This window comes from Protopterus annectens, chromosome 3.part0, assembly GCF_019279795.1.
Source record: "Protopterus annectens isolate FY-2018-M chromosome 3.part0, PAN1.0, whole genome shotgun sequence".
Classification (NCBI taxonomy): domain Eukaryota; kingdom Metazoa; phylum Chordata; order Ceratodontiformes; family Protopteridae; genus Protopterus; species Protopterus annectens.
The window spans coordinates 1,505,545,077-1,505,571,060 of record NC_056731.1 but is presented as its reverse complement, the minus strand read 5'-3'; the positions used below and the strand labels follow the sequence as shown (position 1 = coordinate 1,505,571,060).

The 25,984-nt window shown below is 39.7% G+C and overlaps 1 protein-coding gene across 1 annotated transcript in view; it reads right to left on the bottom strand.

Annotated features, from left to right (window-relative positions):
* The window catches only part of RP1 (RP1 axonemal microtubule associated), a 652,673-nt gene that overhangs the window by 429,285 nt on the left and 197,404 nt on the right, over positions 1-25,984 (bottom strand). Inside the window, exon 3 of the mRNA XM_044065894.1 lies at positions 12,144-12,307. Coding sequence (XP_043921829.1) covers positions 12,144-12,307 — 164 coding nt within the window. The remainder of the gene's footprint in view (positions 1-12,143; positions 12,308-25,984) is intronic.

Genomic DNA, 25,984 nt, shown 5'->3' with positions numbered 1-25,984 from the left:
GGGTTTGCTAAACTACAGTAAAACAACAGTCGACAGTCACAGGTGTACAGATAATATTCCAAATATCAGTATTGCACAACACTAGGCAGCACAACTGCTAAACACACAGTACACATCTCACATATGCATAATCTAACAATACAGGTAACAGTAGTCTACAGATAGGTATGTTACCTGCACGCTCCATGTCAACATGCTGGGTGGCTCCGGCCTCCATGATGACACATGTCTGTTGCAGTTGCTGTTGCTGGCCAGGAGCCACCATGCTTAGGAGCAGCTCCTCCACTCTGGTGAGGGGGGGGTGAATGGCCACCCCACCATCTGTGGCAAGCTGTTGTCTATGGATATCAGACACACGCCGCCAGACATGTCTAATTAAATCACTGCAGTGATGGTGTACCTGCTCATATGTCCAGTTATGCATGCCTATGTCACTTACCCAACAAACAAGATCTTGCCACAGTGCAGTCCGCTCATGCTGGTGCTGGCTGCTTCTGGAAAACAGCAGGGAGTAGTGCTGCACCAGGCTGTGGTGGATTTCCTGTTCCTCCACTGCTGTGTAACAGGGATTACGTTGGTGGGCCATCACGCTGAAAGAGAAATAAAAATTTGTGTGAGCGAGTTATGTGGCACACTTTACACCCTTAACTACAGATATCACTTAACTGCCATATATAGCATCCGTTTGTCTGTCAGAGGATACACACATTCAATACCACATATTGGTGCTCAGGCCACAACTGACTGACAGTGCCTGGCACACTCTATATATCAAACCACTATACACCAGTACCCAGCACACTGTTTGTGACACAATGCATAACCTCGCCACAGGGGTATATATCAAGCTAATGCATGAAGAAATATGTCATCCATTGCAATGAATGTAAAGTACAGTTACAGTATTACCAGTAAACCACCCTAGTCGTTGATGCCATACCCCTGCCTAACATATGTGCATAGTTGTTAATATAGGTGGCATACTGCTGTAACAGAGTATACATGTTACACATGTATACCCTGTAACACACATATGATTGCGGGCATGGTACAGGCATAATTATACACACATCAGACATACATACAACACACAAATGTATGCCAACCCAGATGAGCTTTACCTGTGTACCATACATTACTGTGTGCCACTACTTACAAAACCTTATGCCTGAGGTATGTAATTTGTGCAGACTACAGGAAACACACAAGACAGTGTTTCCAAGCAATGTGAACATATACCATATTGTGCTGTTTAGGCCTACAACTTCAGGTAGTACTACAGTTCATATGGGAGTTGAATTCACCAGCAGTACCTCTCACTAAGCATACATGTATTGCTTTAGCCTACAATGGGACACCACAGCCATCAACAAGGAACTATGTCACAACGTATGCCATACTATTATGTCTGCCTAGCAATAACATACACATCTTTTGCTGGCCTCACAGCTAGGACACAAACTACCATGACAGAAACAAATTCCCACTAAGCTATTACACCTTTACAGACCTTGCACACATTCACCTTCACACTCATTCAACCTCACATAATAGGTATTGCACTGAGTACATGTGTGTGTGCATCGTGTCATAGGTAGGTAATACGCTATTGGCCCTAGGGCCTAGAGCAGCCTAGCCATATGCTACCCTGGCCTTTGACACACATGTAACTTGATTTCACTTGTCCCTGTCAACGAGAACCACAGTGGTGATTCCCAGGGTGTATTACCTATCTCCCAAACAATCATCAGGGGTATTTATGACAACTGCTAATGAGGAGCCTTGTTTGCTATTGATAGGTGGTTTATTCCAGAGTATGGCATATCTCTGAGATAGGAACCTATCCCTCCAGCATGTGCTGTTTAGTGAGCTGATGAGGTTTAGGGCCCTAGAGCGTGTAGCCCGGAGGGATTGTGATATGTTGACATGGTGGTTGTCCAATAGCTATGGGTGTGACATACCTCTATATGTCCAGCAGTGGTCACCTCTGTGTGGGTGGTATGCAACACAGTCTAGCTGTGATTTTGTGAGTCAGTCTACATAGGGCATCTGTTTGAGGCCAGTATTATTCTTTGTGAGGTATGTCTGTGGCCTTTCCACTTGCTGTAGTTGTCATGTGAGGGACATACCACACGGGGCATTGTGATGAGTAGAGGGGAACAATGACATATATTTCCCTAGATGACACACCTTTTGTGATGACATGTACCACGTAGACAGATTACAAGACTAGTGTGGCACTGTGATTATCAAAGGGGAGGCTACTGTCCACCTGTGTCCCATGTTCCCTTATCACACCTTCAGTGTTAGGTAGATTTCCACCTATGTGGTAGTTAATGGGTACAGTGTTTTGGAAAGGAGGGATGGCACTGCAGTATCGACACTGGTCTTCAGTCCATGCCTTGGTCATCATGCACCTGTTGCAGTACGTATGACCCTGTCTCTCTCTCTCTCTATATATATATATATATATATATATATATATATATTTATATATATACACACATACATCTAAACATCCATTGCTGTACATATAGATGTACATATAGGCACATATACAGCCCACCTTTCATGGTGGGGATATCAATTATGCGACAGTTGTGAGATATACAGTTATGTAATAATATTGCACAGTGTTGTGCAGAATGCATTTTGGTGTCCTCAGCCCATGTAGCTTTAGCAGGCCTCACTGGCTGTAACACAGCAGATCTGACAAATCAGTCCCACAGCGTTTAACCACCACATGACATATACCAGCACTGCATGCTGTTTTCTATGCCACACATTACAACCTACATAGATATATGCACATAACAACCTTCAACAACATATATATGTCCACCCTTCATTAACAGTTGCAGTATGTCCCTTGCCCTATGCACATGTGCAGATAAATATATATACGTACTGCTGCCACATATGGATGATTCACAGTATGTAGAGTACTCTTCAAGAACATCTACTGCATGCCGACAAATACATATGTGTTATATACCTTACCTTTGTATTTCTCTGCTCCGTCTGTTGTTACTGTTTTTTTTTGTTTGTTTTTTGGGTTTTCTCTGTCTGTTTCTATTTCTGTCTCTTTTGTCTGTGTCTCTATCTCTGTCTCTGTCTCTGTCTCTGTCTCTCTCTCTCTCTCTCTCTGTTCCTGCAATTATATTATTGCATGTGTGGACAGCAGGTACAGCCTGCTTTTCTAGGTATCTGCACATGTGCATGTGACGGCCTCTGCACCAATTGGTGCCCACCATTTAGTAATTGCATGCAGCCTACTGTGTAGTAATTGCAGTACTCACTGTGATTGCAGCCCGCTGCTATAAAATGCTAGGTTAGGTAGGCATAGCTCTTTCAGCTTTCCAAGGTGGGGCCCATGCTTGTTTGCTCTGGACACCATTGTGCCAGTCAGAAGGTTGGTATATGTCTCATATCTGAAGCTAGGGTTGTAGCCTGTGATATGCATGTTGTACTCAAACCTGAATGTTGCTGCATCGAGTACACACTTCTCAGTGTAGACTTTTACTCACCCCTCCAAGTGCTAACACAGGATACATGGGAGTATGTACTTTCTTTTTGAATTAGACAATTAACTGCCATACAAAAGTAATTATTGCAATGTATTCCTCTGGCACATGCACTGTTTGTGAACTGCTATACTGTAATTATTAAGTTTCTCACTTCTGAACAGTTTGTGGTTTGTTTGTGTTGACATTAGCACAAGCTGCTCAAGACAACTGGACATATTTCAGTACTGAGTATGCCTACCTACACCCTTGGTTTTGCCTGAATACACAGGTATACAGTACTTTTGGGTAGGGGTGCAGAACTGCAGAGAGCATTATTTATTATTGTGTGATGTTTATCCTGCTGAACATACAGGGTTGCTGTGTACCTGTTAGTCTATCAAGGCAAGTAGTCTGTCTGCATAGCTCCCACCTGTGGACATATCCAGATGGTAGCCAGAGGTTAGCCTATTATTCTTTGTCTGTGCACCACACCAGTCTTTTCAGCACTGGAACAATGGCATTGTCACAGTTGGTTGCTAGCAGTACATGGCTACATCCTGTGATATTTCTGTGTTGTACTCCTACATAAGGGCATGCTTGTGGAACTCCTTCCAAAGCTATTTGCAGAGTGTGTAACAGCAGAAATGCTGATATGCCTGTGTGTTTCTGCCTCTGCCAGGCCTCATATACTCTCAGGTATATATTTGAACAGCCTCAGGGAAAGGTACATATAAGTGCGATACGCCTGTAATATATTACCGACATATTTCAGTTGAGACTTCGAGGGAATCGGAGCATATGTATTACTACACCTTTTCTGACATGCAAGCAGTGTCTACTCTCACTTATTAACATTATTCATTAAGTGTGATTCCCCACTTTTCTGCCTAATGTTAGTACTTTTCAGAGTGATTCAGAGGGGCACAGCTAACATTTGTTTACAAATCAGGGACATCCCGCAGTCACAGTTGGGAAGTCTGGCTTCTGCCCTATTCAACTATGCCAGTGTTTATCCTGGTCTGATACTGTGTGGAGTTTGTAAGGTGCTACTGTAACATTATTCCCTGCTAGAATGGCTGGTTCTCTTTTCACAGTCATGTCATGCAATTCCACAACAACTGCTGGTAAAGACCCACAGAGCAAGATTTGAGTTATGGCATTCCTATTTTCCCTTTACATTCCCTCATTGTAATGCATGATACATTTATTTCAGCACAAAGTTATTGTATATCTGCTTGGCTTAGTGGTACTTCATGCAGTCTAGTGTGCCCAAGGTCTGGGGTTCGAAACTGACAGAGTTGTTTTATTTTGCTGCTGAGAAGAACAAAGGCCCTGACATACAGAGTGACTAAGGCACTTTTAAGCAGTTGTAAGCGGGTTTGCGCGATGCTTAGCAATACAAATCTAAGAGCACATATACGCACACTGGTGCAAACCCGCTAACTAATGCTTAAAGGTGCTTACTTCTGCTAACCCCCGCGCTAATTTCTTTGAAGGAAAAGAAAATGGGGAGATAGGAAAGTGATGAAAAAGGGGGCACAAAGAGGGAAAGACAGTAGGGAAACCAGCCCGGGATGTGCAGGATGGGTGTAGGGAAGGTCCATAGCTGCCCATTTCTTTACCAGCAACAGCTGTGCATATGCAATAGATTTGGAGTGAAATTTGGAACCTTCCACCCCTGAGAGAGGGGTGAGGACAACAAAGTATGTTGTACTACCAATTATAATTATCAGTTTACATGTCCAATGGACATGTGTGCAAAATGGGCCACTATGTATGGGGCATATTTTTTTTGTGGGAACAGATTGCCCCCTTTTTTTTTTCAGGTGAGAGTGGAAAATGAGTTAGAGGAAGTAGGTATATTTGGGGAGGTAGGTTGGGGAGGTAAACAGACAAGACAAACAAGATGCATACAGGGGCTGATATGACACATGGGGTGGGTGTACATAATTGACGTGGATGGATGTTTGGAAATCGCAAGCCCATGAGCCCACAGATGGTAACAGTGGAACTGAGATCCCCCACCCATGGGCAGTCACCACTGCACCTTCACAGCCCCGAGGGTGGCTGTGCTGGGGGCTGCATAGGAGGGGCAGGCTCACCCATGAGTGGTGCCACTCTCGCCTCGAGCTGGCGTAGGGGATCAGCGACTGAACGCTGGATCTCCCTATGCACCACAGCTCGGACCCTTTGGAGGGTGACAGGTGGCTCTTCTCTGCCCATGCTTGCACAGGGAGGACGAGCCCCATCCCCTGCAGTGCTTCCACCCAAAGGTGGCACAGGACCAATGGAGGAGGAGAGCCCAGGCTGGGCACCGGACCTGCTGGTGTCAGGTGCAATTGCCAGCTGAGGAGGGACAGGTGGATCCGCTGGGACCGGCCTTCCCATACGTTCTGTGTTTAGGTGTGTTTAATTACAACATAGACAACAGCATTCCAAATTAGTTGTAACAGCATGCAGTAATATTCCCATTAACCCAACACACCAGGGTTCCAACAATTGAACAGTAAGCATAACACATGCATATATTGAACAACAGTGGACATTCCAACAGCATGCAGGGATGATTGGTGGCAACAGGCCACCAAGATTGGGGTGTTTGAACAGGGCACATGCATCAAAGTTCATGCAGATATTTATAGAACAATAGGACATATGTCCCAACAAATGTTATGAGATTAGACATACCCATTGAGGTGTGGAAATGCATTGTTTATGTACATACAGTTGTTGTTGTTGTCTCTTTCAGCTTTTCCTGGTTAGGGGTCGCCACAGCGGAACTCTGGTCCACTAATGATTGGTAGTTGATTTTTACATGCCGAGTTACCAGCCCTGATGCACAACCTTCACCGAAGGTACGCCCATTCGCGCATGTTTTAACGCAGAAGACGCTCTAACTGAGAATCGAATCAGACAACGTCTTACTGTGAGGTGACAACGTTAACGCAGCACCACCACACATACAGTAGGGTGTAAAAAGATACCTCCATTAACATCTTATAAGTACTTTTAGTCTACACTACATTCCTATTGACTGCAGGTGTATAACCCCTGCATGTATTATTACACTTGGCAACGTGCATTAGGTTGTGTAATGGGTTTGGCTAGTTCATCATATACCTGATCTATATCTGACATACTAACTGTCCAAAATGCAGATGTTACTGCTACATACTTATATATTTTATGTATATGTATATATCTACATATCTGGATGTGTTCACGTGACATTTTCTGTTACATTTCTACAGAAACCTACATTTCATGTAGCACAATCACATTTCTGGGGTACACATTAACAAGCTACTCATGTGCCAGATTTATCTATGCATGCCAGCCAATTACCAACTGTTGAGGACTGTATATATGCTTCACAACTACTGCCACTTCCTTCATCCACTTTATATGGGACTGCCCAACTATGGGTTGACAGCACTTAATACAACAGTACTATTTATAAAAATGCAAGGGTACAACAACATTTAAAAGTAAGTGACACAGACACACTCCAAGTATTATAACTTTATTATTTACATTACACACTTTTCTACAGGCTCTCTCTCATTTATTTGGTATTACAGTGCATACAGAAGACTTATTCAAGATGTATTATACATTTATTAATAGGTTACAACACTCTTTGTCAGGCTCACTCACTTATGTTATATAACAGTACATGCAGACATATTATTCAGGACTTATTTGACCTTTATTAATGGGTTACCACACTCTTTTTCTGGCTCACTCACTTATGTTATATAACAGTACATGCAGAGATATTTATTCTGGACTTCTTTTACCTTTATTAATGGGTTACTACACTCTTTTTCTGGCTCTCTGACTTATTTTATATAACAGTACATGCAGAGGCATTATTCAGGGCATTTTATGCCTTTATTATGGAGCTACAACACTTTTTTTCCAGGCTCTCTCACCTATTTTAAATAATAATACATGTAGAAGAATTACTAACCTGCCTGGTGGTGCAGCCTTAGCAGCCTATCTGCATAGGCTTGCTGATTCGCAGCATGGTCACCTGCAGCTGTGGAGTAAATGAAGGGATATTGAGGCATTCCTATCCATTATATAGACTAAATTAGCATGTTCAACATATTTCATTCCATGGCTACCTACTCAGTGGTGGGGCATCTCGCATGTCACGGGCCTCCTGTATCCATTGGTTCAGTCAGTCCTGCTTCCATCTCTTCAGGTCTGCATGGTGGTGACGGACCTGCTCACCAGTCCGAGGGATGCCTGTGGCACTGGTGAGATCATGAGCTAACCGGTTCCAAGCCTCTGCTTTGTACTCCATCACTTGGAACTGGTCCTGCAGGAGTCCTGACTCATGACAGTGGACAAGGAGCCAAACCATGTATTTCGACTCCCCGATGCCCCATTGTTGCACTCTAAAGCGAATACCCTCTCCAGCACCAGACATTCTGACTACAGATGGCAGCTACAATCAGTTATGGTGAGTATTCCCGCCTATGGAGCTTAAATATGCCGAATTTCCCGCAGTTTTTTGTGATTGGCCGTTTTTGTAATTTCTTGGCTGACTGCAGACCTGCTTAGCAATGGTTAATCTTCCATTTATTAGTATATGCATGTATGTTAACAGTGCATGTTTCTCCTAATCTGTTACGGCTTAGTGGTTCAGTGCTTTGACTATGGTGCACAGTGTCCCATGTTTGAATCTTGTCATTGCTTTTTATTTTACAACTGTCCAGACAGACTATGGGGTGTGGCTGTGTTTAGCCTGCTTTGCTCCATGTTGCTCCACGTTAAGCCACGTTGCCCTGCGGTGCGCTAGTTAGCACAGTGCACAGCTCCGCGCAAACGTATTGCGCTAGATAAAGCGCTGCTTAGCTATGGGCAAGTATATTGCACTTAGTAAAGCACTGCCTAGCTAAGGGCAACTATATTGCACTTGGTAAAGCACTGCCTAGCTATGGGCAACTATATTGAGCTTAGTAAAGCGCTGCTAAGCTATGGGTAACTTTATTGCCCTGAGTAATACGCTGCTTAGCTACATGCAATTAGATGTCAGGATCCTACTTATATGTAAATAATATACTTTTTGTTCTCTGATACATAGGCCATTTCAATGCATTTTAGTAAAATTTTATTTATATATGTCAGGAATTATTTCATATACTACTTTAAAACACGAAATAGAAACGGGTGTGGTGAGACTTGAACCGTGACTGCCTCCTCTTTGGGCAAAGTCTCTACCACTATGCTATTGCTATTTGGCTTAATTTGCATAAATAGTTCTTATATGCTCTTCGATGTCAGAATTGCTAACTGTGGCTAAGCAATGGGCACACCCGCGCAAACATGCGCGCATACAGGCAGCTATATCGGGAATTATAAAAAAAATACAAATTTTACATTTTACAATTTGAAAGGGGTTTAGTATGTGGGGATGTGTAATGTTGGGTTTGTTGACATTTGAGCGGACTCGCTCATGTGTGTTGATGTTTCACAAATCTGACTCTTGCAGGGGCATGGACCTTTGCACTACTTGGCAGTCGGACACGCCCCCTGCCTTCCTGCAGCGTCCGTGTTACACTTGGGGATGAGTCAGCGTGCCCTCATGAATATGCATGGCACTCTGATGTCATACCGTTCAACTGCAGTTTCCGTTTAAGACTTATTTAGTCTTACACGGAGGATTAGTGAATCCGGGGGACTGTCTTCTCCTGTGAATGAAACAAAAAAGATGAAAGACCATGAACTGATTCTTGAGATGTAATTGCCAGAGCAGGGTTGTATCTAAGAAGTGGAAAAGGATGCTTGCATGTAATAACAATTCTGCTTTGAATGACTGATATAATTAAGTTTAATGTAACTGATTTGTATGTAATGTAATTAAGAAGCCCCAATGTTGTTCATAATAGTTTGTATTGATTCTATCTTTATCATACTTAGCATGCATTTCATTGTACTGTAATTACCTGCTGGATGTTTTCTCTCTGTCTTAATTTTTTTGTACTATTTGTTTATATATTTCTTTGTACAACTTTGCTGTTGTATATGTATGGAGCTTTTCTTCCCGGGTCTCCACTGAAAATGGGCTTTCAGCCCAGTTGGACATTAGTAACAAATGCAAAATAAATAAATAAATGTTGTCTCTGATAATGTTGCTATGACAATTAAAACATGGTTGAACTATTTATATCTTCCAGGCCAGCAACATGGAGATTAGGTCATGTGGATAATACTGAGGGATGATGGAAAAATATTGTATATAATTGTGGGCTATGGTATGCTGTGCTATAGATGCTAAAATGACTTTTCCATGTGCTGTATCAATTTGCAAAAGGTGTCTTCTTGATGATTATTTATTAATTTATCTAACTCATTTTGAGTTAGGGTACTATTTTTGGAGTAAGCTATAACCAAGTTAGGTATCTGGAACTCAATTTTTTTCTATGTCATTTCTTTCCCAGCCTATGTACATTTTGCTCTGTATTTGTATTATTTTCTTTACTATTTAAGTAAGATTTATATATTAATCTTTAAGTATTGTTGATGTTCATTATTTATTAAAAATAAACATATATACTGTTGTTTACCTGAGAAGAGGATTGATATCAATTACATTATTAGTTAATGATCTGTGGGGAGCACATCTCTAATTAGACTGCTTGGACCTACTTCCAGTGAGATTAATTATTGTGTTAACATTTGACTTGATTAAAAGCACCCAGGTAATGGGAGCTTCTATCCCTAAACCAGAATAGTCACAATTCTACTGGAAGAAAGCTGTGAATAATTTTGCCAACCTTGCCTGTTGTGTGTGTGTGTGTGTGTGTGTGTGTGTGTGTGTGTGTGTGTGTGTGTGTGTGTGTGTGTGTGAAAATAATATAATACATTGTGTCAAAGCAATAATGATGGTCAATAGGGAACTAGAGGACAATGATCAGAGATAGAGTCATGAAATAGGAGCTTGGGGAGATTGACTAAAGATTCAGCTATGTAAGTGGCTCTGTGCAGTCCAGACAGGGTGCGGAGGTAGAATGCTCTTACCTAGAATAGCAGTGCATATTCCATTTATGCTTCTAGGGCCAGGTTATTCTTTGTCAATTAATCATTGAAATAGACTTGTGTGCACTTTCTTTCTATTAATTGACCCTTGGCCATTAGTGATGGGATTCATACCCTATTGGTGCCACTAATTCTAATGTCACAGTGGGTGACATCCTGCCATCTTGGTGTCACAATGGTGGAAGAGATGATAACCCTTCGTCATTGTAATGTCATCTCTATATCACACCATCTCTTCTCAATAGTGCACAATGTTTTTGAGCAGTTGTCAATGTTTCCATCTTATCTCAAAGTGGGAATGTCTGATTCTACTACACAAAACAAAAATGTGCTTCCTGATTGCACGCACGCACACACATGCACGCACGCACACACACGCACACACATATAGGTATATCCTGACAAACTGACTCCATCTCTTAGTCTGCCAGATTTTCACACAATAAAAGAAAACAAAGCTTAATTAGGATTTTGTTGAGCTGACTGTGTTCCCATGTACTGTGCGAAGATTCATTGTAAGGACTTGCTTGCATTCATGAACTCATGAGGTAGAAGATCTGAGCAAGCTAGCAGTTATTGTGTCCATATATTTTGGTACATTTGTGGCAGGCCAGAAAGCAAAATTAGAAGTTAAAGTCCTTTACTTATTTTTTTCTGATTTTTTTTTTTTATTTGAATGGGCCAAAAGTAAAAGTCTTCAAGCAGCTCTGCACAACATATTTTCATATGCTACTATAGTGCTTCATTCTCAGTCTTTGTATTGCTCATAATCATCAAAGTCAAAATTTTGATTTTTAAACCATTATGACAGTGCTATATTACTATAAATATTAAAAAGCGTATATGCATTATATTATTCATTTATCCAGTTTCAATGACTTAAGCAGGGTTTATCACAGTACTGTGACCAGATTATGAGTGCACTATTACAGAACAACCCTGTCTGTAGTTTCAAATATGTTACTCATGTACATATGCATAGGGTCTATATTATATATTTGAACTTTCAAAACTTCGAATCCATATGTTTGACAACGTATGGTCAAAGTTTGAAAGATCGAATATACAATAAAAAAAAAAAAGAAAAACTTACCTTAATGGTACGAGCAGGGGGGCAAGCCCCCCTGCACACCCCACATGGGGGGGGGCTGCACCACCCACACCCCCCTACTTAAATATGCCAACTCTGAGACCGCATTTCAGTGCAGAAAAGGGAAATTCTCCCATTCTGCACCGAACTGCGCCGTTATGTTTAACCTTCGAACACTTGAAATGTCGATCATATGGTGTTGACCATATGACATTTGACATTTCAAGCATTCGGTGTTCTAATAGGAACCCTATGCATATATATATATACATATATATATATATATATATATATATATATATATATATATATATATATATATGTATATACACACACACACACACACACACACACACACACAGATCTATATATATATATATATATATATATATATATATATATATATATATATATATATATATATATATAGATAGATAGATATTAGATATAACAGACTACATGTAGAATGGCAGGCAGTTTTATGTACTGATACATACAGTGAAAGTGTCTTCATGGTTGCTGTGAAATGCACCATCATCACTGCTGTAGAGAAAGAAATACCCCGAATTTCCAAGATTACCATACAGTATGATGTACACATGTGCAGTGGTGCTGGCAGAGGGGCTATCACTTGTAACAACAGACACCTTCCATATAATACCTGTAAAATAAAACAACAAATACAAATCAGTGATCTATGTTACTGATTCCAGTGGCACTTTTTAATGTTATGTTCACATTTGTTTTTGAATGTGCTGTCTGAAATAAATTTGATCGAGTATCTCTATTTAAAAAAGTTATTCACTGTTTTACAATCATAACTGGCCTGTATGTCTACAAAGCTATGACAAGAAAGTCATTTGTATCTCATTTCCTAATATCAAAGGACAGAAATCATTTCATGCAAAACATCACACAATCTGTAGCTTGTACTCCAGAGGTTTATAATTTCTACTAGACAAGTATGATCAGATCCTTCAGTATGATCCAAGGAATACAGACAGCCCTTAGGTAATGAGGTATAACAATAATACCACCTGAAATTTTAAAAGTCTGCACCATACAACTGCACTTGAATATATCAAATACAGGTGCAAAGACCCTTAAAAGCTAGGAACATCCAGATAAAAATCTGGAAATGGAATTAACATAACATCTGCATATTGGACAATATATACATCTTTGGGTTCATATTACATTATCGAATTTCAAAACTTCGAATGCCATATTATCGAACCCATAAGTTTGAACTTTCAAAAGTTTGAAAACGTCAAAAAAAAAAAAAAAAAAAAAAAAGCTGAAAAAAAAAACTACCTGAGGATTGTAACAGGAGGGCAAGCCCCCTGCACCCACATGTGGGGGCTGCACCCCCCACTTTTTAAATATACCAACTCCAAGATCACACTACTGTGCAGTAAAGGGAAATCTTCCGTTTTGGCATTGAACGGAAATCTCCATTGAAACGTTCAAACTTTTCCAAGTTCGAACATATGGGTCCGACAATATGGCGTTCGAACTTGTTACGGTTTGATAACGTAATATGTATCCAAATCTTCCCACTTCCAATAGGTTGGTGGAATATTATTCATAAACACAAGCTTAAATAAATAATTAGTTTAAACAGTTTAAATAATTGAGTTACAAAATGATGCAGAAGTATAAGCATTTCATCATTAACCAAACAAAATCAATGATGTACCAGAGAAATGATTTACAGGAAAGAACTTTGAAATTCCATAAAAGTATATAGGACTTTTACTTCTCATGTAATCTCAGACTTTTGTACCAAAATCTGTGCGAAACACTACCTTTGCTATCCATTTATGGGGCCAATAGTCACTTCACATATAAGAGATTACAACACAAAATCCAGGGAATTCAATAAAGTGTCTGGTTGCAAAATACACCCAGGAATGCCATTATTTCCTTCAGGACTTCACTTCATCTCAATACTAAGTTACTAGGCAATGCACTGCTATTGCTAGTAAACAAGTGCTAGGTCTCATCCTACATGTACAAACAGAAATATTGCAAGCCATGTTATCTTTATTCTAAAAAAGTTTTAAAAATAGTATTGAGAGTTACATGGACATGTAAAATCTGGTTTAATTATTCATTCCTTTTTTAATAACTAACATTTGATATTAATATTAACTGGTGTCCACATGTAATCTGTAGTGAGAGTAGGGAACAGGTGGAGGAGACCCTGGAGAGATGGAGATATGCTCTAGAGAGAAGAGGAATGAAGGTCAGCCGGACTAAGACAGAATATATGTGTGTGAATGAGAGGGAAGATAGAGGAATGGTGAGGATGCAAGGAGTAGAGCTGGCGAAGGTGGATGAGTTTAAATACTTGGGGTCAATAGTTCAGAGTAACGGTGAGTGTGGAAGAGAGGTGAAGAAGAGAGTACAGGCAGGATGGAGTGGGTGGAGAAGAGTGTCAGGAGTGATTTGTGACAGACGAGTACCTGTAAGAGTGAAAGGGAAGGTCTGCAAGAGGGTAGTAAGAGCAGCTATGTTATATGGGTTGGAGACAGTGGCATTGACAAAAAGGCAGGAGTTTGAGCTAGATGTGGCAGAGTTAAAGATGTTAAGATTTGCACTGGGTGTGACGAGGGTGGACAGGATTAGGAATAAGTATATTAGAGGGTCAGCCCAGGTTGGAAGGTTTGGAGACAAAGCCAGGTAGGCAAGATTACATTGGTTTGGACATATGCTGAGAAGGGATGCTGAGTATATTGGGAAAAAGATGCTAAGGATGAAGCTACCAGGTAACAGGAAAAGAGGAAGGCCTAAGATAAGGTTTATGGATGTGGTGAGGGAGGACATGCAGGTGGTTGGTGTGACAGAGCAAGATGCAGAGGACAGGAAGAAATGGAAACAGGTGATCCACTGTGGTGACCCTTAACGGGAACAGCCGAAAGAAGATGATGATGATTTGATATTAATCACTAATGCAAACAAATTAGATGGAAAGATAAGAACTTAGTGGGCTGGTAAAATTGCTTTCAAGGTAGAAATGTAAAATCTTTACATCAGCTGAATATGCAATTTGGTTTAGATGAACATGGTTGGTTATAGATGAAATTAATTATAACTAATGTTCCAGTACTATTGAATAGGACATTACATGACTTCTTCTTCTCTTTCGGTTGTTCCCATTAAGGGTCACCACAGCAGATCATCTGTTTCCATTTCTCCCTGTCCTCTGCATATTGCTCTGTCACACCAACTGCCTGCATGTCCTCTCTCACCACATCCATAAACCTTATCTTAGGCCTTCCTCTTTTCCTCTTACCCACCAGCTCCATCCTTAGCATCCTTTTCCCAAAATACAAATCATCCCTCCTCAGCACATGTCCAAACCAACGCAATCTCACCTCTCTGACTGTACAACCTGAACTGACCCTCTAATATACTGATTCCTAATCCTGTCCATCCTTGTCACACCCACTGCAAATCTTAACATCTTTAACTCTGCTACTTCCAGCTCTGACTCCTGCCTTTTTGTCAATGCCACCATCTCCAACCCATAAAACATAGCTGGTCTCACTACCCTCTTGTAGACCTTCCCTTTCTCTCTTACTGGTACCCGTCTGTCACAAGTTACTCCTGACTCCTGACACTCTTCTCCACCCACTGAACCCTGCCTCTACTCTCTTGTTCACCTCTCTTCCACACTCATCATTACCCTGAACTGTTGATCCCAAGTACTTAAACTCATCCACCTTTACCAACTCTACTTCCTGCATCCTCACTATTCCTCTATCCTCCCTCTCATTCACACACACATATTCTGTCTTAGACCTGCTGATCTTCATTCCTCTCCTCTCTAGAGTATATCTCCACCTCTCCAGGGTCTCCTCAACCTGGTCCTTACTGTCACTACAGATCACAATGTCATCTGCAAACATCATAGTCCATGGGGCCTCCTGTCTGAACTTGTCTGTCAACCTGTCCATCACCATTGCAAATAAGAAAGGGCTCAGAGCTGATCCTTGATGTAATCCCACCTCCACCTTAAATGGATCGGTCACTCCCACTGCAGACTTCACCACTGTCACACTACCCTCGTGCATATCCTGTATCACTCTTACATACTTCTCTGCCACTCCAGACTTCCCTATACAATACCACAACTCCTCTACAGGCACCCTATCATATGCTTTCTCCAAGTCCACAAAGACACAATGCAACTCTTCCTGACCTTCCCTATATTTCTCCATCAACAGTCTCATAGCAAACAACGCATCTGTAGTGCTCTTTCCCGGCATGAAACTATACTGCTGATCGCTAATCATCACCTCCCTTCTTAACTTAGCTCCCACTACTCTTTCCCATAACTTCAAGCTGTGACTAATCAGTTTTATCCCTCTGTAGTTACTACAACTCTGCACATCACCCTTATTCTTAAAATAGGTACCAAAACTATTTTTCTCCACTCCTCAGGCATCCTCTGACTTTCTAAGATTTCAGTAAATAATCTGGTTAAGAACTCCACTGCCATTTCTCCTAAGCACCTCCATGCTTTCACTGGTATATCATCTGGACCAACAGCCTTTCCATTCTTCATTCTCTTCATAGCTGTCCGTACTTCCTTCTTGCTAATCTGTTTCACTTCCTGATTCACTATCCCCACATCATCCAGCCTTCTCTCTACAGGACAAGATCTGAAATATTCCAGCATTATTAGACTCCCTTTGCAGCATTGTATATAGGGAAAATTAATTTGTGTTTTTCAAATCTAAACAAAATTTTAATAGAGAGTAAAAAGAACTCAGTGATTCCTTTTGGAAATCTATACTTCAAAAAGATGGTAGTAATTTTTTAAATAATAATCAAGTTACTTATATTAAAATCCATATGGGCAACATCATTAGTACACTTTTGGAAGGTTTTCACTATACATTGAGCTTTTTTTTTTGCACAACAAAGACTGGCTAAAATGAATAAGAAAGTCAATATAAATTGTTGGAGATGCAAATCAGATATAAATTCTGTTTGATAATATATCATAAATGGTTGGATAAGATTAAACGTTTACTAGAAAAATTTAATTTCTTTTTAAACTCTATCTGGAAGAGCAATTTCTATCTCTCAGAATGTTTGGTGTTATTATAATATTCTCATAATGCAGACCCAGAAAAATAAGCAGTAGTACATCCGGTGGACTATAATGGTGATTGCAAGAAAACAATCACAAAAAAATGGAATATCAATAGTTTTCCTCAGTTCTATGAATTCTTAGATCTTTTAAAGATAGTTACCTCTAGAGATGATGCTCTAGACCTGAAAATAGACATCTTCTTCTGAATGTTGGTCCAAAGTTCGACGACTAATAGAATTTCAGAACACAAATGCTTTATAAAAGCAATGTTTGCTGTATACTATCATACAGGTTCATAGGTTAGTTCTAGGCTAACTGCCCTTGTGAGCCATTTTAAGCCTAGCCAATTATCCCTTGTAAGACTCAAACCCTACACCTTATGTTTGTAAGGCAAACACCTTAACCATTAGGCCAACCTGTTGATATTTAGTTTAAAGTTAATTTAATGCAGAAAAGAAGTTGATATCAAACTGCACCCAGTGTAACCTTTGACAATAGTTGATTGATTATACTGACTTTCAGTTGTTTATATGAAAAATCTGATTGTTAAAAAAAGCAAATCATGTTTACTGTAATAAAACTGAAGCTAACAACCAATAAAACATTCCTTAAAAATAAAATATAGCCTTACCTTTTGGATATTATTTTTACTTCTGATGTAACAACAACACAACAACACAATAAAGATCACCACCACTACGAGAAGCTGTACAATCAGTGTCATACAACTTAGGAATCTACCTCTTCCTAATTACCACATAGGCCAATCAGTGGATATTAAGTTATAGCTCTAAATCAGTTTGATATTTTCCATTAAAATATTTTTGATAAATTATAAAATTGCAGTTATAAACCATAATTTTATATTTTTCATATGCAGAGGTAATAGAACATTGATAATTACCTTGATGAAGGCTATTAAGGCTAGAGTGAGCATGTGTGTGTGTGTGTGTGTGTGTGTGTGTGTGTGTGTGTGTGTGTGTGTGTGTGCATGTATATGTATATATATATATATATATATATATATATATATATATATATATATATATATGTGTGTGTGTGTGTGTGTGTGTGTGTGTGTGTGTGTGTGTGTGTGCGTACGTGCGTGCGTGCGTATGTAGACGGATAGATATATATCTATTAGTGGGAATTGTCACTTGGCACAATATTACAGAATCATACCAATTCATCAAAGAAACCTATTAGAGTAAATGACACATTTAAATCACCCTGTGACTTTCCTGGTTGTGGAGGTCAGTGAATTGTTAATAAGTGTTCCGCATTTGTCCTTCTATTGCACATTGTGGGAGGTAGTATTCAACATTTTAGATGTGGATGTTTGAGAACTATGCAGGGGAAACTTGCCACAGGTGAAAATATAATCAGAAGTCTAATCTTTTTTTCTTTGGAGAAGGTTACATTGGCATGGGTGCTGAAGATATGCCTGGGGGAGCATGCTTAAACTAGGTGCTTGCATGATTAGGGAATAGCAGATTACCAGAAAACAGTGTGCAGGTCTTGCAATGTGTCATCATCCCATTTTTGAAGCAGAAACAGGACACCATTAAGGAGAATTCAGATGCATATAATGCCTAGTAGCAAGAGGTTTTCCAATGGTTTTGCTTGCTCCTGACAACTGATGCCTGGAATGTTAGGGTATCTTTAGTGGATGAATAGCTACTCAGAGCTTGGTGGGGTAGATGGGGAGTATGTCCTGGCCACTCACATCAACTTTAAATACTAATACATGATGATAACTCCATAGCTATGGAGAAATAATTAAGAATACAGTGTCATAAGCAATATAAAAACATCACATCATAAGAATGAATATTATTGTTAGCTCCACTGGTGAACAGTGATAATCCCTTGACTATGACCCAAGTGACTGGAGGTCAAGGAGCAGATGGAGAGCCTGCTGAGGTTGACAGGTTTCAGGGAAAAATGTAATAATGCTGACCCTGGTTACCTTTCCCAGGATGGAGGGTAAATAGATGACAAGCTGGTGGGGTAGGTCACTCATTCTAGATCCAGTGGAGACTGAAAGTATGGCAACTGGATAGAATAATGATTAGTACTCTGAGTGTGTCCATCATTGGATTAAGGACAGAGATATTACCTAAAAGCATGCTTTATTGCCTGAAATATGATGTCAATAGACTGAGAGGAGATATGGCAGCACTGACAAATCCAGTTCCCTCCATGTGTGTGAAAATTGTGGCTCTCTGACCAGATCACCTCAAGCCAAATCCACTTTATCATTTAGAAAGGGGCAGATGAGCCTGACTGGTAGTGTATAACCTTGCTATAGATTTAAATAAAAAATGCATATTGAGGTGGAGAAGATTCATGGAGGGGTGCTCCACCACCATGAGCAACCCAACCAGAAAGTAATATACAAATGCAATAAAAGAATTTTGAAGCTAGTGTACGAATGTAACATTAGAAAGATATATAACAAAAAAGTCTACTTGTGAAGAAGCTGTGTTAAACTAAAGTAGAATAGTGTACCAAAGCCCTTTGATATTCATAAATGTTAATCCAGAGTGGGAAAAGACAATTGATTATTTTGTACTCTATACTGTAGGTGGGGTTGATTATTCTGTACTCTATACTGTAGATGGAGTACTCCTTGCATATACGACAAATGGAAAATCTGCCCTAGGATCATATGAAACTCACAAGTGCCCTCCAGTGGTGTACAAGTCTGCGACAAGTGGAGAACTTAGTGTACCCCAACTAAATGCATACAGTGGGTATACTGGTGCTGATTGCACTGATCCCCCTGTCTCGCTGATGTGCTGCTCAAGTATCAGAGCTAAATAAGCTGCTTATCGGCGTTAAACTAAAAAAATGCTTCTTAAAGTAATAATACTGATAATAATAGTAATAATAATAATAATAATAATAATAATAATAATAAAATACCAGCAATAAAATTCTCTAAGGTGCAAGCAAACCTGCTATCACAACTACAGAGTTCTGCATATCTATTAGGGATGCTAAAGTGCTTCAGCTAGTTGGAGCCATCACCTAACTCAGCCCCTAAATTAGCATATTATTCTGAAGTACACTTGTTTGCATTCATGGCAACAGAAGGCAAAACCTTTAGGAATTACTCTGTGGTGTAAAGATAACTCTCTAGAACATCATCACTCCCTAAAATGTATTGTTCATTAACTGCTCATCTGCAGTCCTGCGACTAGTGTGATGCAGGTTTTATGAATCATGCTTCTGTCAAGTTCATGGAAGAACAATACTGTGCATAGCCCTTTAAGAGACTGCACATGGTGTTCTTGAATAGGCTGGTATGGTTGCTGTGAATCTTGCAGCATGTAAAATGTATAGTATCTGCATAATGACAATAAAAAATAAAATGTGAATTGTGTTGAGCATGGGAATATTTCATCGTATAGCATCTGCATGTTGAAAATAAAAAATAAAATGTCAATTGTGTTGACCATAAGAATATTTCCACCTGTGATGCAGTAATGTGCTCTAAAGGAGTATAAACCTGAAAGTAATATGGTTTCAGAAACTTGCGCACATTTGAATTGTCTTCAGCTCAGAATATGAATTAACTTATTTAGAAAGTATAAAGATGGACCCCCCCCATTAAGAGTGTGTGAAAAAAGATTTATGAACATCTTTATTATATTAGAAAAAAGAATGAAAACAGTTCATTATTTTAACATTCAAAATTATGCCCTAGGTTTCAGAAATTTAAATTTGCTCTTTTGGACCACATAAAGGTAAATCCCAGGTGGGACAAGAATGCCTTAGTTTTAGAGGAGAGGGAAGTTAAATGCCAGCTTAAGTTGCAAGTGTCCTATCCCTCATGGGATTAATGAACACATATCTTTGCAACCCATATTAAATAAAATAGCTATTATGTATTAGAGTGTTTTATAAGTTAGTTTTAATCTTACAAGTATTTTCAGATTGTTTTTTAGGGTGTTTACATTTTTAATATAATGTGGCAGCTTCACTGTTTTCATTGTTATAGTAGGCAATGAGTGGTGCCAGAAAGTTTTAAAGGCACTGTGACTTTAAATCATTTCGTTAATTAATTGTATTGTATGTGTATGATATAAAAAGGGTCTAGGAAGCAAAAATGTTTGATTCTGAAGAAGTCCTAATTTTTTAAGGATGAAAGCGCTCAATCTGTTTATTTGTTTTATAATAAATCCCGGGATTCATGAAGCTCGGCGCAAGGATGGGGTTAGCCTTGCGCCGACCATGCGGCGTAGAGATGGTGCAGCAGCACCACATGCATATTAATGAAGGCGTGCTGCCACAATGTCCACATGCATAGGAAACGTGCGCGAGTGCAGGGGGCATGTCTAAGCGCTGCACAGAGGCGTGAACATGTCGGCTGCATACGCGCAACCTAAAATGCTGACTAGTACAGCCTGCCTCTAATAATAAACACTCCTGTCAGTGTCCGTGGATACTGAAATGTATGCAAAGCATACAAGACAGTTTTGCGAACACCAAAATAAAAAGTAAACACAAAGGCACGTAGCTGAATATTGAGTCCCCGTCCCTCGAACAAATGACATTTAAAACCCTGTGCCCGTATTCCATTGTAGTGTTGATAGTTATACCAAGTGGAAGTGAAATGCAGCATGTTAGCATGCTGCTGCCATTTGCTAAGCCTAACCCAATGGTTAGGGACACCACCTGTCCCACATTCTGAGGGACAGTCCTCTGGGCAGTTGTGTCCATACCAAAACTATTATAAATGTTAAATGCCCTGCAATTGTAGGACATAATTATGTCCCATATTTTATGTAATAGTTCCATACAATACTTATTTCCATATGTAAAATACCTAAATGTTACAAGAAACAGAATAAGCAACTAAACTGCTACAACAATAAGCTTTAATTTAGGCATAAAACTAATGTACTATCCTTTGTACTGACCATGGGTATTTGTTGGCCTGTAAAATCTGATGTGTGTCCCGAAAATGTCCCATTTTGGTCATTTGAAAAGGTGGCAACCCTAACAATGGTCAGAGCATTCGCTCAATATCTGCCCATTCACAGTCCAAGTCATCCTTGTCAGGATGGCACAAAGATGAACAGGTATTACCCCGGTCTACCTACCATGTCATGAAAGATAAGTATTTGCGTGTACCTATGTGCATTAAGTACAGCATGTAGAAGATCAAAAATGCTAGGGTAGTCCTCACAACCAAATTGGTACCAGAGATATGTAGTGTACACAATGTGTTCTGTTGACTGTGCCATGGGCCATCAACCAAAGAAGGGATGGATGGTGTGTGTGGAATATGGGGGTGGGGGTGATGTATAATGTAATAATTCACCAAGGGGAGACTGGTTTGGATGCACAATAGGTGAACTGGAGGTATACGAGGGAGCAGTGGGTGAATCAGAAAGAAAACCAAAGAACAAATATTCCCATCCACAATACAACCTGAAAGGCCATACTGTAGAACACAATCCCGCAAACATATGAACATTAAAATGTGCGATACACATGTATAGAAACATTACCGGCACACACCCACATAATGATTTGGCCTGAACTGAGCCATCTAACCCCAACACACCTGGATACATAATTGAATACCCATCATCCCCTCCACAGCACACCACCCCCCCTTCCTGAACGTCCGCCAAAACCACCCATACTCGTGCTGCTAGCTTGGCATAGCCATATCTGCACATAGTGACCCCTACTCATATCTAGTAGGCAGTCTCACCCTAGGCAGTCTCAGCATTGCAAACTATTTATCCCTTGCATGTATAACCCTACCTCATTTTTGTAAATCCAGAAAAATCGAGGTCATTGGTCCCCAAAATTTTTGGATATCCCTCATGGGATAAGTATCTGTTCTAAAGATTAGACTTGGTGTCACAACATGATGTCCAGTCCCGTAGACATCTGGACACAAGTTGTATGAGCAGTAGTTGTCCACAACCCTGCTCAGCCTCCAGCCAGTCCTGCAGAACCTACAACCCGGGATTAAACACCTGACCGTGATGCACTTCTCTCCATGTGCATTATCGAGAATATATACCTTTCACATTATCATAGCTACACATCACACATACATGCATACAAGTAGTTGTCAACTATGTGTCCAATTCATAAATATGTATACTTGCAAATGTATACATATGCGTCTCAGAAACATATGAATAGTAACATGTACTATACATATGTACACCACATGACTGTCACATTTGTTGCCAGTACTGTGGAATGGCTGGAGTAAAGTGATATATCCTAATTACCATCCATAGAGAATGTATCACGGATGATTTAGTGGTAAAACCAATGACTATGGTGTTCCTGTTCCCGGGTTCAAACCATGCAAGGGCTAATTTTATATGATGGCCACAATAGTGGCAGTCAGATATAGGGTGATTAAGGAGTTTTAAAGCAGACGTAAGTAGGGTTACCACCTGTCCCACTTTGCAAGAGACAGTCCCTTTTTGGGCAGTTGTGTCCTGACCAGCAATATTAAAATGGCAAATGTCCTGAGATTGTAGGAAATAATTATGTCCATATTTCATGCAACAGTTGCATAAAATAGTTATTTCTGTATGTAAAATACCTAAATGTTACAAGAAACAGAACAAGCAATTAAACTGCTACAAGAATAAGCTTTCAGTTAGGCAAAAAAGTAAAGTTCTATCCTTTGTACTGACCATGGGTATTTGTTGGCCTGTAAAATCTGATGTGTGTCCCAAAAATGTCCTACTTTGGCCATTTGAAAAGGTGGCAACCCTAGACGTAAGCGGGTATGCAAGCGTGTATGCGCGACGGTAAGTGGCGGTGATTCAATGGTATGGGAAATATAAATAAGCATGCAGGTACATATGCATGTGTATGTACAGACCTATATATATATATATATATATATATATATATATATATATATATATATATATATATATCTAAAGAATGAACATGGTCACAATAGATATAGCAGACCTCTGCATCCCCAACCACAAGTAAGATGATAAAAGTAGAACTAACTATGTCCGCGTGCTAAGTCTGACTTTCAAACAGGTACAGGGCAATCACAGTCAACAGTCGGATGAGCTGAAAATTGGAAGACTAATTGAACACCCTGACCATGATATGAACGTATGTCCCAGGACTATAAGCTTGGGACATCTGAATATACTTGGAGTAAGCCAACATACGGGACGTGTCTAAAACAGTAGGGAATGGTGCATGTGTAGTAGTGCAGTTTTCCCAACAGGAAAATGGATGCCTGCTGTGTTAGTGAAGTGCTGAGGCATGTGTTCGGGTAACTATGAACCATGGGTATACATATAAATGAAGCAGAACACCAATAGTGTAGTGGTTAGAGCATCAACTATTGAGCAGATGTTGCCGGTTCGACTGCAGCACACACCATTTATGATGTGTAATCTGTATACGAGCATATCTTGTTAATTTTATTCTGTATAATGATATAATACCATTGAAATGTGAACTGGGGTGATGTATCACAGTAAGAATGTAGAAGGTTTTTGCGTGACGTGAATCGGCGGTTAAATGGAAAACCGCAGCTGAAATGTGTTGTACGCGCGCTTTGTTCAACGACCCTTGTTCTGCCCAGCAACACAATAAACCGCATCGGCCAGGCCCGACGACAGGACCCTACACATCACAATCAATGTGATTTACCACTAAGCCATGGCAGTTATACCTAACTTCGATGTTATCACAAACATAGCAGACAGCACAGTCATTCAACAGTATGATCAAAGTAATTAAATCATATAGATGTGTATGCATGCATACGTACACAGATATATATATATATATATATGTATATATCTACATATATATATATATATATATATATGTATATATATATATATATATATATATATATATATATATATAGATATATATATATAGATATATATATACACATATATATAGGGTAACCACCCGTCCCACTTTGCAAGGGACAGTCCCTCTTTGGGCAGTTGTGTCCTGTACAAATAATGTACAATGGCAGATGTCCGAGATATAATGACAAAATACTCTATATTTATGTAATAGTTGCATAAAACAGTTATTCTGTATTTGAAACACCTAAATGTTATAAGAAACAGAATAAGCAACTAAAATGCTACAAGAATAAGCTGTCATTTAGGCCAAAAAGTGAGGTTCTGTCCTTTGTACTGGCTGTGGGTATGTTCCAGCCTGCAAAATCTGACATTTGTACCCATAATGTCCCACTTTGGGCATTTGAAAGGGTGGCAACCCTACACACACACACACACACACACACACACACACACACACACATATATATATATATATATATATATATATATATATATATATATATACATATATACAGAACGGACATGTGAACAAGAAAGCATTCATAACGAATGTGAAGGAAAACAGCGGAACACCCGTATTATCTAGTGCTGACATATCAAGCTGGCCAGAAGTGGCCAAAATACCTGCATCTCTAACCACAGGTAGGACGCTAACATTGGGAGTAACCTTGTCCACATGCTAAATCTGACTTTCAAACAGGTACAGGGCTGTCCCAGTGCACAGTCAGACAAACCTAAACCCGGATGACCACATGAACACCCTGACAATCAAACACAAGTATGTGCCAGGACTATAGGCTTTGGAGGTCTGAATATACTCGGAGTGAGTCAACATGCGGCACAGGTCCAGAGCAGTAGGGAATGGTGCATGTGTAGTAGTGCAGTTTTCCCAACAGCGAAATGGATGCCTGCTGTGTATGTGAAGTGTTGAGGCATGTGTTCGGTTAACTATGAACCATGGGTATACATATAAATGAAGCAGAACACCAATAGTGTAGTGGTTAGAGCATCTGCCTAATGAACAGGCATTCACGGTTCAAGTTCGACTATAGCACATATAATTTTCCTTGTGGAATGAATGTCGCTCTGCTGTAAAGCCGACATTAAAACATGTAAAAGTGAACGTGTGTATCGCATGGGACTATTAACCAGATCCCTTCAATCAAAGTGGTACTGTCATAATGAATAAGGCACACGTAAGCACAAATAAGCAGCAGTAAACATATGTAACGCACAGTAAGCATAGGCGAGTGCACCTGCGTGGGTGTAAGCAGCGCCCAGCATAGGAAATATATTTTTGTATGTACAGATTTAATATATATAAATATATATATATATATATATATATATATATATATATATATATATATATATATATATATAT